This window comes from Sminthopsis crassicaudata, chromosome 2 (assembly GCF_048593235.1).
Source record: "Sminthopsis crassicaudata isolate SCR6 chromosome 2, ASM4859323v1, whole genome shotgun sequence".
Taxonomy (NCBI): Eukaryota; Metazoa; Chordata; class Mammalia; order Dasyuromorphia; family Dasyuridae; genus Sminthopsis; species Sminthopsis crassicaudata.
The window spans coordinates 618,040,742-618,054,001 of record NC_133618.1 but is presented as its reverse complement, the minus strand read 5'-3'; the positions used below and the strand labels follow the sequence as shown (position 1 = coordinate 618,054,001).

General features: G+C 39.4%; 1 protein-coding gene across 1 annotated transcript; it reads right to left on the bottom strand.

The window, feature by feature from the left end:
* Positions 1–2,991: 2,991 nt before the first annotated feature.
* On the bottom strand, positions 2,992–11,870 carry TMEM202 (transmembrane protein 202). The gene is made up of 5 exons (XM_074296230.1): positions 11,711–11,870; positions 11,135–11,390; positions 5,596–5,742; positions 4,600–4,731; positions 2,992–4,040 (listed from the first exon to the last, which is right to left on the bottom strand). The coding sequence occupies exons 1-5, from the start codon at positions 11,861–11,863 to the stop codon at positions 3,811–3,813; spliced, it is 918 nt and encodes a 305-aa protein (XP_074152331.1). The 5' UTR covers positions 11,864–11,870; the 3' UTR covers positions 2,992–3,810.
* Between the last annotated feature and the right edge of the window lie 1,390 nt (positions 11,871–13,260).

Below are 13,260 nucleotides of genomic sequence, written 5' to 3'. Positions count from 1 at the left end.
GTGAAATGAAAAGGATAAATTATATCCCTTTTCATGCCATGGCCCCTTTCTCAGTATAACATTTTTAAATTATTGAAAGAAATGTTCAGTTTCAACTGGAGGTGAGTAAAAATAAAAAATAGAACTTTTTCCTCATCTAAATTCATAGACCTTTGAAATCTATCCATCATATAATCTTTAAATAAACTAGCCATTGTTGCTCAGTCATTTTAATTGTATCCCACTCTTTGTGACCCTTTTTGGGGTTCTCTTGGCAAAGATGCTGGAGTGGTTTGCCATTTTCTTCTCCAGCTCATTTTATAGATGAGGAAATTGAAGCAGTTAAGTGACTTGCCCAGGATCACACAACTAGTATGTTTCTGAGACCAAATTTGAACCTAGGAAATGAGTTTTCCTGACTCCAGGCCCAGCACTCTATCCACTATGTTGACACCTAGATGTCCCTGTACATACTTTGTGTTCCAGGGAAAGAAATGTTAAGGACATAATTTTTAAAAATAAGTAAATGGAGGAAATTATTATGAGATTTAAGATTGCATGGTCCTTAGAAATCCAAGGAATGGCATTGTCTTGGGAGGGTCTTTGCTTTTTGGCACAAGGGGAGGATTAAAGAGTCTAACCAGCCCCCAAAGAAAATAATGATCCCTTAGGGGCATCTCTTGGGTCATAGATTTTGAATATGTTTCAAGACTTTATTAACTAATAGGACTAAGAAGTAAGAGCCAATTTTACTTCCTCTTCATCTAACTACAAATTAATCAGGAGAACTTGGAGTAGGTCATCTCTAAGGTTTGGCTGGTAAATTATGGTCTGAATGCAGATAAGAAAGCTTAATTAAGCTGAATCCAATACAGGTGTCCTCAGTGGCTATCTTGAATAGTCTGCTTCTAACTCTGTTTTTTGTAAACTGTTGAATGACTTAGGAGTATCGTTTTTGTTCTAATATTATTTCTAAATTATCAGACTGAGACTCAACCCAAAACAAAGGGAATCTCAAGGACCATCTACTCCAACCCATCCTTGAATAAAAATCCTCTCTTTTAACATTTCTGACACCTCTTTAGCCTAGATCCTGAATGATGATCACTTTCCACTGACCCAGAAGCATGACAAAACATGCCAATTTCTCAAAATTTGTGGGCATAGTTATTTAACTCCAGGATGCTTTCCAGATATCCAGAAGAGTAAAATAGGTCCATTTCTCTTGATTTACCAAATTCAGAAGGAATTTACAATCCTAGACATGTTTGAGTAGGTGATTTGGAAGCATCTGAATATCAGGGATGACCTCATTTGCTCTACTTTAACCTAGGCACAAACAGGATGAGTGTCACTCCCTTAAAGTCTTCAGTGGTTCACTGTTACCTGTAAATTAAAGTACAAAACCTTCAGCATGGCATTTAAATCCCTCTATGATATAGTTCTCATTTATCTTTCCCCTTTTATTCCATGTTACTCTTTCATACTCTCTCGGTTTTAATCCAACTCACTCGCTCTCTGTTTCTCTGTATATGACATTCTATCTTGAGTTTGTAACTTGCCACAAATCTGTTTCTATGTCTAGATGTACTCCCTCCTTATTGCCTTCTCTTAGAATCCCACTTTCCTCCAAAGTACAGCTAAGTCTGCTGGCAACCTTTCCCTATCAGCCCTGATCTTAATGTTCATTCCCTCTTAAAATTATATTATGGAATTTATATTGTATCTTTTCTCTACTGAATTAGGTCCGCTTGCTACAGCTGAAGACTCCAGGTGAGTTCCTACTTTTACTACAAAAGACTCAGAATGAATGTTTAACTCAGTGTATGCAGTAGGGAAAGAGGAAAGGAGGAAATCTACTCCCAGCGACATGTATTTCAAGAATATGTTGTACAGCTAACCAAGTCTTCAGGACAACTAGATAAGATGCTACAATTATCCAATTGGCTAGATTGAAGTGATGGGATAGCAGGTCCAGAGATGTCTTCACAGCTTTCCCTTTTTGTTGGGAAAATTCCTGATTTGGCACTTGAGAGGTGGACTTCCTTAACAGAATCATTATTATGGCTTGTGGGAAACAAGGTATCTGCTTTTCCCATTTCCAAATCTATGCTTAGAGATTTTTAAGCCTAATAGTTGGTTGAGGAGTGAGCCGTATATAGAATTGGATTGTTTCCCAGTTAACCACTGTAGTGTAATAAAGGTGATGGGATCTTATCTATGATCCTAAGTGCAAGAGAGTGTTTGAGCCCACACAGATCTATGGAGTTTAGAGAAATGACTCCTTCAGAATTGAAATCAAATCCTATCTTCTGAAGAAATCATACCGAGTTCCCTCCAAATAGTAGTGCTTCTCTTTTAGATTACCTTCCATCTCTCTGTATGTATCTCTTATAAATACATTTATTTGCACACTGACTCCCCCTGTGATTGTTAACTCTTGAGGGCTGAAGCTGGGACTGGGTGATTGTCAGCAACTCTCAGCTGTCACAATTGCCTGGGTTCATGATCACTATTTGTGTGAAGTAAGTGCTGGGACACTTCCTGGCTCCCAAGGAACCTGCCGAACTTAGGGGTAAAGTCCCAGATCAGAGGCAGATTAATAGCCGCAGGGATAGCACACACACACATGCACACTCACACATACCCACACCATGCAGAAGAAAAGGAGATAAAGGTGACCCCAAGGAAGGAGGAAACAGAGCAAGATGTGTGTGGGTATGTGTGGATAGGGGTAGGAAAATATGTGAATACACTGCTCCAATATAGATTAAATCTGTGTGGTATGTTTTTGCAGATGCTCCTGTTATGTGGGTAGATCTGCTCAGCTGGCAGAGACAGGGTCAAAGGCAGCAAAGAGTGAGCAGGCGCTCAGAACACGGCCCTCAGCAAATTTCCCTTCTGGGTGGAGGCTCCATGCAAGATTAATAATGGAAAACCAACAGTTAGAGAAGTGATCACAAGCAAATAATAATCCACAGCTCCATAATGAAAGACTTTCTATAATACAAATAGCAAGAAATTTCAAGCCTTTTATAATCAATATTCTTCCCCTATCTCCAGGGTTGGTTATGTTACACATAATAGGCCCTTCATAAAAGATTGCTGAATTGAAAGAGGGTAAGGATCAATCTCATTTTCTTTGAGGAATCTAAATTATTAAGTGTTTTGTCCATAGTCACACAAGAAATTTCAACTTTTCACATGAGATCTTATTTTTATGTGCTAGAAATTCAGAAAGTCACATCGTTTTATTTTTGTTTTGCTATTTAAAAAATTTTTTTAATTTAATATTTAAAAAGTCATAAAGGAAGATGAGAACTAACCTTACTTAGCAGGGATTCTAGGACTATACTTCCCTGTCTCCCTAAAATGAGCTGTCTCTGAGGACCACTAGGAAGAAATGAGTATTCCCAGCCAACCATATCTACATACTCTTCCTCCCCATCCAACCTATATTATGACCATTAGCATCTCTTGAAATTTCTTGGTCCTCACTCCATATCTATTACCAGTCTCCACCATTCATGGCCCTGAACATTTTATCTTTGGGATAATCTTTGCTCTAATAATTTGCTTCTTGACCAATAAAGTATAGTAACCTTAGGCAATACAAATGCTATTTCATAAACATTAATGTTATCTTTTTCAGTGGGTTACAATCTGGGGTAAGATCTTTCTTTGTGACCTCAGAGTTATTTCTAATACAATCATCCTTCCAAACAGCCCCAGTTGTAAAGGGAATAGAGTATCTCTCACATCTTGGCCCCATTCCTCCACCCTTACGTCCTATCTCTAAGGTAAACTAGAATTGTATTTTCCTATCCTTATTTATTTTGGTGGCTTTGTGGCATCCTTATTCTCCAAAGAGGGTACTATGGACTCTAGTTCCACTATTGGGTCCACAACCATCTCAGATTCTGGCTCTTCCTCTTCTCTTGCTGATGTTGGCCACATCTTTGGATTAATCCCTAATCTTCTCCTTGTTAGGAGAATTTCATTGGCATCCGTATCAGAGGGCAAAACCCCAAAGGTTTTGTAGTTAAAGAAGGAGATGACTCCTAAAAAAAAAAAAGAAAGAGAGAAAAGTCAGTGGTGGTGGGTTGCACTCAATATTAGTTATAGGTGAAGAAAAGGGACTTCACAGGACCTCTGGACTGCTTTGTTACCATGAATTTTTTTTTCATTTCTGGGAATTGTGTGCCCAATTTGAAGGATCTAAAGATGAAATACTGAAAAACTCTGTGGAACTCCACTGAAACTCTGCTTCCTCTTATATAAAATGGTCACTTGGGATCTATACCTGTTTTTTGTAAAGGATCATTTATTAACATGATACAAAGGACTTGAGAATCACAGAATTTTTTTCTCCCTGCACAGGGAAGACCCACAGCAAGACCATCCCTCAGGACAGGGGATATAGGGTTAAGCATCTAGTGCATCTCCTTCATCTGATCAAGGAGGAAACTGAGGGCCAGAAGGTCACCAAGGTGCCCATGCTAAGGCCAGGTCGCTTTGCTTCTAAGGCATTGACCTCCCAGGCTACCACTAGGTGCTAACCCTCCCCAGAAGGGTTTCCCTTTTCTCTCCCTTTGCCCCTTCACTTCAGCTTTAACTCACCAGCCACAATGTAGAAGAAACTACCCCACCAGTTGAAGTGGAAGATCCATAGGTAAGATGACCCCATCTTGTAGGTAGTGTACTTTTTGACTTGCATCAGAAAAAGCACAAGGCAGAAAAACAGACTGGTTCCTAGAAGAAGAGCATAAGGATTACCCTTTGGAGCTACTGTCCGGCCATCTCTCACCCCTTCCTCCTGCCCTCCACCCCAGCCTAATGTCTCTGTGTCCCGTACTAGGGGTTGGCTGTATAGAAAAACCCAAGGAAACCAGAAGGCATAGCAGTGGCAGTAGACTTGGAGATGATCGGGTCTGGGGGCCAACGCCAGCTCTCTGCAATATACTGGCTGTGAGACCTTGGATTAGTCATCTATTCTTTTTAGACCTCCCTTATCCAGCTCTGACCTGAGGGTAGCAGCACCTGCTCTCCTTGTCCCATGGTTTGTCTCTTTTAAAGAGATTTGTGGATTTAAAACACTTTACAGATGGAAGGGATTCGTATAATGGGGCAAGGCAAATCTCTGTGTCAGAAAGCTCATAGAACTTTGGTTTGTCAGTGCAGGGAGGGACCAGAGAGGTTTTCTAGTTCAACATTCAAAACTGAGCTCAGGAGGAGCTGAGGGACTTGCCTGAGTTATTTACAGCATATTTGCAACTACAACACAGCCCAGGGCTTCTTCCCTTACATTTATTATCTCCAGGAAACTTTCCTGCCTTCACTATGACCAGAAATGGCCTTCCTGGAGTCTGAGATTTCACCATTAAATTTTCAATTTTTTTTTTTGGAAGGAACATTGTCCTCTACAGAATCCTATTTTACCATTCCAATGCCTCCATCTCTGAGCCAGGGCTAAATAATTTGTGAATGAGGTTGTTAGGGGAACCTGGGACCTAGAAAAGGCAGTTATAGCAAAGAGGGGCACAGAAAAAAGGGCCAAAATTCACAGAGGACTTCATAGTTTTGCCAGAGGCTTAGCTGGCTGGCATGGGTCTGTACCTGAAATCAAAGAGAGGATGGCTACCTCTCGATCCAAATGAGCAGTGGGCTCTTTCCCATGCCGGCAGGAGGTGAGGACCCAGCCGAGGAGAATGAAGGCAGAGAGGGCAGAGAGGAGGAAAAAGATCCTGGAGATCTGGAGGTAGTCTACAGAGTGAAGCAGAAAGCAAGAAGCCAGGCTGGAGACTGAGGGCAGGAGGCAGGAGACAGCCTGCCCCAAGGATGTGTGGGGGCCAGGGAAGAGAAGGGCTAAGGAGGACAAGGGCTAGCTCGACTCCGAGCCAGAGTAAATGGCCACTACAAGGTGTGAACTCAGGAACATCACCAAAGTTCTCCAGCATTCTCCCAAATGCTCATTAATGCCTAAAATTCCAATAATGCACTCAAAATTTGGAGAAAATTATAAAAGCATGCATACTTCTGGGAAGGGAAGCATTCTGATAAAGCCTCACATTAAGTCATGTGAAGAGGGTGACTATAAAGTAAGGAGACTGGCATTTCCGGGAGCCTGACAGAGTAAACTGGTCCTCCACAAGAATTGACCTTGCTTGGCACTAGCTGGTCACAACATGCTCCAATTAGGCTGCCATGGTTTAAATATTTAGGGAATTAACTCTTATTTGGTAATCGCCTTCAGATCCAGAAACTTTTTGATATGACACTCCCATAGTCACTAATATTCTAAGCATGAATTTAATTTTTAGAAATGTCTCTAAATAAGGAAGCACTAACTTTGGTGATGAAAGTAATCAAACAGGGTAATTTCATTTCTAATTTGTTTCAGACATACTATACTGTGAGCTGGAAGCATTACCATAGTGAGAAAAATCAACCTCTAGACTATTTTTTTTGGGGGGGTCATAGATAAATGAATGAAAAATAATCATACAATCTAAATGAGAGGAGGGGAAGGTCAGAGTAGTAAAAACAAGTTAAAGTTGGGACAAAACAGGAGTCCTCTGGGACAGTCAGAGAACATGTCTTAGAAGAAAGGTATCAGGACCAGAATTTGCCCCAATTGGGAATAAGATGCAAATAACACTGATTAGAATGCATGTGTGCCTAAGTAAGAAACGTAATATCTCTTTTGTCACTTGAGGAGGGAGGGATCTCGATTAGCAGGGGGATCAGGGAAGGCTTTATGGAGGAAATGGCATCTGAGTTTGACCAAGCCCAAGATGTCAGAATAAGAAGCAACAAACAGCATAATCTAGATCCCCCACAACTGGTTCAATAACAATCTAAGAAGAATGCTATGTCAAGGAGTGATTGGGAAATACAAGGAAACATCACAGTGGATCATCTTAATAGTCTCAGTTCACAAATTCCATCTACAGATAAGTGACCAGGATGAAAACTGGGAACAGAATTTGAGGGACAGAGGCAGATTAAGACAAAGTTCCCAGAGCCGTGAGTTAGGTCAGCAGAGTCTTAACCAAGGGCCCAGGCCAACAGCAAGGGTGGGAAATTGGGGCCAGGCTGGGGGGAAGGGGGAATCTACCAAAGGGGCTTCTAGAAAAGACTCACCAACTCCCTAGCATGGGAGTAGGAAGCAGAAAAGGCAGGTTTTGCACCTGGTCCCTTAACAAGGAGTGCAGAGGAGAAATCACCCAGAGGGGCTAGCATTTCAGGCTCAGCCTACAAAGCTCCCAACAATACCAACAGACAACTCTGGTAAAAGGTAAAAGGAAGAAAAAAAAATAGGCTTTTGATCACTGAAAAACTAAAATTTAATTTTGAAAAGTGAATTGGGCCTTAACAGAAGGAAGGCCTATGGATGCATAAAGAGATAAATGAAGGTGGAAGAAGCTAGGGAATGGTGAAGAGCTATTAGAAGAGTAGATGAAATAGAGGAATGTAATTAGGATGAGCCCTTGGAAAGAAAACAGCTTGTAAAGAACACTGAAAGTTAGACGAGAGGCAGTTGGGTAATCAAAACATTAAAGAGATAACTTTGGCAAGACTACGAAGGATAGATTAGAAAGAGAAGAGATTGGAAGCAGGAGAACCACTGGAGATTATTACAATGTGATGGGATCTAAAAAAGGAGGGAGGGAGTGGGAGTCGGAGAGGAAAGAGAGAAATGTAAGAAGAATTATGAAGGTAGAATTGATTCCTTTTAGCAAGAAAAATAGAGAAATGGGGATGAGTAGTGAGGAGTATCTATCACTTTGAACCTGATCCCTGGAAACAATGGGGATCCCATCAATAGAACTAGAGTAGGGGAAAGAAAATAGATTTTAAAAGAGAAATTAGCTTAGTTTGGGATATAATGAGAAATTAGCTTAGTTTGGGATATAATGATCATGAGATTAGAGCTGAACAAGATTTTAGAGACCATTAAGACCAATTCCCTCTTTTATAAATAAGGAAACTGAATGACGTACATGAAGGGTAAGTGCCTTGCCAGGGATCAAATAGCTCATGAGGGTCTGAGGCAGGATTTGAACAGGTCATCCTCACACACAGGAATCTAAACCATTGGATCATCTTGCTGTCTGGAAATTCAGTCGTATGTCCATGTGAAGATGAAGCACAAGGGATGGAGCTCAAGATTACTCTGGGATAGTGGTGAAATAGGGCATAACATTCTAAACTCTCCAGATTTCCCCCACAAACAAGACAAAATTGCACCTCAGGGCAAACAGAATAGCAAAAACAAGTTAGAAATGGAGCAAAACAGAAGTCCTTCTGAGACAATCAAAGAGCATCTCTTAGAAGAAAGGTATCAGGACCAGAGTTTGGTCCATGTGAATTATAAACACCTCCAGGTGAATTCCTCTGAAATGGCAAGCTGTAAGCCCTGGGGTTAGATGGGATGGAGATAGCCTCCACCCCAGCCTCAAGAACTTTCACCTCCCCCTTATATATACAAACACATGTATACATATACACATATACATACACATATATTGCATGTATATGTACATATGTGTATATATACATTATATTCATATAATATACATGTAAACAATACAAGAAAAGAAAGATTTATGTAAAAAAAAAAAAAAAGTCAACCAACTAAAACAGGAGATCCAAAATCTTAAGGAAGAAAATTAGAATTGGGCAAAAAGAACTAGTGAAGTTGTGAGACCAAGAAAGAATAAAAACAAAATATAAAAGAACAAAAAAAAAAATTTAATAGAAGAAAATGTGAGACATCGCATAAGAAAAACAGATCTGTAGACACATCAAGAAGAGAAAAAAAAAAAAAAAAAGACTAACTTGACTGCCTGACAGCTACTACTAAAAAATAAAGAATCTTTAAATAATAATATAAGAAATAATTAAAGAAAATTGTTGGGGGCAGCTAGATGCAATAGATAGAGCATCAACCCAGAAGTCAGGAGGATCTGAGTTCAAATTCAGCTTCAGACATTTAACACTTACTAGCTATGTGACCTCAGGCAGGTCACTTAACCCTATTTACCTCACACCCAAAAAAAAAAAAAAAAAAAAATTCCTAAAGTGTTAGAACAAGAATGGGAATGTAGAAACAGAAAAAATCCACCACTTATAGGAATATCATAGTTAAACTTCAATTCTCAGATCAAGAAAGAAAGGAAAAAATTCTAATATGACAGAATCATTCAAGACCTAGCAGTGGCTACATTAAAAGACTTTCGGTCTTGGAATATTATATATTGAAGAGCAAAAGAACTAAGATTATGGAAAAAATTTCAAAGCCAGCAAAGTTAAGCATGAACCTAAGCAAAAAAAAAAAAAAAAAAAAAAAAATTTAAGGAAATTCAATGAACTTCCAGATTTTCAGGATTACATGGCAAAAAGACTTGAACTTAATAGAATATTTGAAATATAAGGTCCAAGAGAAATATAAGGCATACACCAAAGATTAATTTCAAAGAACTCAAGAAGGACAAACTGTTTTATACATGGAAATATAAGCCATGTGTCTAAGATTGCCATTAGCAAATGGGTAGTTCAAAAGAAAGATTGGGATAGAACTGAATATGATATGATTCTAAAAAGAAAAACTATGTAGGAAAAGGTAAAAAGAATAATTAATTAGGTTATATGAATGAGATATAAAAGCAAGAACTGACACAGAAGAATTGGATGGGGAAAGAGGGATGGTAGTTCTAGAATACTACTCATATCAGGAATGGGTTAAAGAAGGAACAATACATGCACATATATGTATAAAAGTCTTCTAAATTTGTGAAGAAATAAGAGGGAGAAATAGAATAAGAAGGGTACAGAAGGGTTTGAAGATAAATAAGAATGAGATAAAGAGGTGGGCAAGCATTGGAGGGGAAGATGAGGGAGGGATTCTTGGGGTAGAGATTGGGGGAGGCTAAGTAATATCTATGCAAAATATCCAGTAGGAGTAAAGCAGAAGAATCATCAGGAATAGAAAATAAGAGATATATAACAACAATGATTAGTAGAATTTCTTATGGAAAAAAGTGGGGTAATAATCATTGGTCTCACAAAGTTAAAGCTAAAATATGTTTAATCAAAAGAGAAGTTTTATTATATAACAAATATAATAAGAGGATTTTCAACTTTGAAAGTATTCCTTACACAAGTAAGAATATATTGTGACACATCCCTGCTATAAAAAGCTGAAAACAAATGGAGTGTCCATCAGTTAGGCAATAGATGAATAAACTGTGATCTATGAACATAAAGGAACATTAGTGTCTTATAAGAAATAACACATATAAAGAATTGAAAGAAACATAGAAAATTGATATGAATGGATGCAAAGTGAAGCAAACATAATTAAATAACAGTCTCCCAAACCACTGCAATAATGTAGCTGATAGTAACACTAATATAAAGTTGAAAGCCAAGTAAGGACCAATCTTGACCCCAAAAAAAAAAAAAGGATGAGGAACCACCTCCCTACTTTTTCCAAACAGGTGGGAAACTATCCATTGTCAAATATAATCAGTGTCCCATGGTTTCTCTTTGTGATAAGGGAGAGCTTATTAAGGGGACAGGTATATCCCAAAATGACTGTTGTAAAAATAAAAAGCGTCAAAAAAGCTTATTCTTGAAAAGCATGAACTTCACAAACCAGTCTCATTACTTTACAACTCATAAATAGTTGATATCAGATCTTTTCCTAATAGCAGGTGAGAAGAGATCAAAACAGAAAGAAAAAAAAAATTACCTGAAAGGCATAAAGGACTATTCTAGAGGGGCAGAAGGGACATATGGGAAGAGAGATCATAGATTACAGCTTGGAAGGATCTTCAGAAGTCATCAATTCCATCCTCCTCCTCAGGAAATTGAGACCCAGAAAGTCTAAGGGGCATCAATCTGTCACTAGCCATTTGAATCCAGGTCTTCCTTACACAACATCAATCACTCTACTCACTGCCCATGCTGCCTTCTGAGATAAATGTGGCCATTTTCACAATCTGAAGAAGAAAAATGCTGCACATTGAGGAGAAGGAATGGGAAAACGTTAGAAGGGGCAATGAGGGAGAAGGAAAGAAGGGCTCTGCTGTTATTGGGGATTATCGGGGTGTTGGGTTAGGGGCCAGAGAAAACTCTGGGGAAAACTCACAGGGTGGGCTGGGCACGTGGCTCCAGCAGAGCTGGTGTTCACACAGAGTCCAGAGTCCCGCGTGGAGCTCAAGGCCATTCTTGGCCAGGAGGAACGTCACCCAAGGCATCGGGGAGATGCAGAGGAGCAGGACTAAAGTGAACGCACACAACCCAGTACAGCATGTGCGAATATAAATATGGGTCTGCTTCATGAAGTGCTGCTGCTGCCATGGGGACAACAAGGCAACCCAGTGGTTTTGGGCGGGTAGAATTGGCTGTGGAAGTGAACATCACTGAGAATGACTCATCCCTTCACTCAAATAAAATCAACCCCCCACATACCCCCATCAAGACACAGCTCCTACATCCTACAGAACAGGGCCGTTCTCAGAAACCTATGAGACTCCAGGATCCCAAGGCTTCCCATGAGTGGTTGTCTCTTACAAACCTTTATCCACCCCCTTATTCTATGACAAAGATAAAAATTGTCTCTTATGAGGAAAAAAAATAATCATCAGAGCAACCCAACCTCTATCAGCTTCTGCCCAATTTCAACTTCCCTCAAAGCAAGCACCTTCCCCAAAGGGCTTTCTACCTTCTGGTAGGAGAGATCTCCTTTAACCTTCTGAACCCGAGGATTGTGGAAGGTCAGGACTTTGGGTCCCATTAGCTCTTTTGTGGTTAGCTCAGGGCCTGCCATTGCATCTTCTAACTGACACGGAACCTGTCTGGGAGCAGAGCCGAGCATGGGTGAAAGTTCTCTCTTCCCTCTCCAGAACCATGCACACCTTAAGCTAATAGAACTCACATATCCAATCCTTAGTTCATGTTCCCACATTTACCATCCAAAGGTTACTATCTATTACACTGGTCTATAAACCTTTATCCTCCTGATCTCCCAAGTCATTTTATAAGGGACTTCCTTAATTCCAGAAATTCTTCTCATTTCTTGCCTCAGATTTTTTTAAAAGTACAGAGAGAGATTATTTCTAAAAATTCATAAAAAAGAATGAGTCTACCTGTTTTGCCTTCCAAACAACATAATGCTTGTGAAGCACTTAGTACAATGTCTGGCACATAGTACATAGTTAAAAAAGAAAATTCTCCTTTCCTCCCCCCTTCCCCTTAGTTTCTAGGCAGAACTGGCAGCCCTTGTGCTAAGTTTGACTTCTTCTCATGGCTCCTTTGAAACTGATTCTTTTAGTCCACCAGAATCACATAAGCACAGTCTCTCCTATTGGAAGGGATTTCAGAGGTAATGGAGTTATAACTTATAACAACAAGAACATCTCCTACAATATACCTCCCCCCCATGCAGACCCCCCAGTGAGTGGGCACTCACTACTTCAAGGTAGCCAATGCCAAGTCTGGACCCCAATGATTAGAATCTATCCCTATCCTCTAATCCTCTGGTTGGGTCCTCAGTGTATTTCGTGTGTGTGTGTGTGTGTGTGTGTGTGTGTGTGTGTGTGTGTGTGTGTGTACACACACACACACACACACACACACACACACACATATATATACAGAGAGTGAGAATAAATAAAAGTAATTGAGGAGGAGATAAGTAGCATTTGGAGACATTAGGAAAGAGGAGATGGCACTTGGTATATATATTTTTATATATATATATATATATATATATATATATATATATATATATATATTTTTTTTTTTTTTTTAAGCAATTGGGGTTAAGTGACTTGCCCAGGATCATATAGCTAGGAAGTGTTAAGTGTCTGAGGCTAGATTTGAATGCAGTTTCTCCTACCATCAGAGCTGGTACTCTATTGTGCCACCTCGCTGCCTTGTTTGGGTTATATCTTGAAGAAAAGTGATTCTATGAAGCAGAAATTAGAAAGGAGTAAATTCTAGGCACAGGCAACTGCTAGCACAAATCAGATATTATATTTATATCTCCTGGATAATAAGTAAGAGCTAGAATGATTGCATGCAATTCATTCTGCTGAGTGGACTGAAAAGGAGTTTTGACTACTCTACAGTTAAATCATGAGAGTATACAGCACAAATATTATGTTTGGATCCATCTGTAAAGGTAGTTGGTCCTTTAAGAGGAACTTTAGAAACCTTTTCTTCAAGAATCTATCGTCAATTATGTAACAGTCTGGTTATCTTTAATGGAGA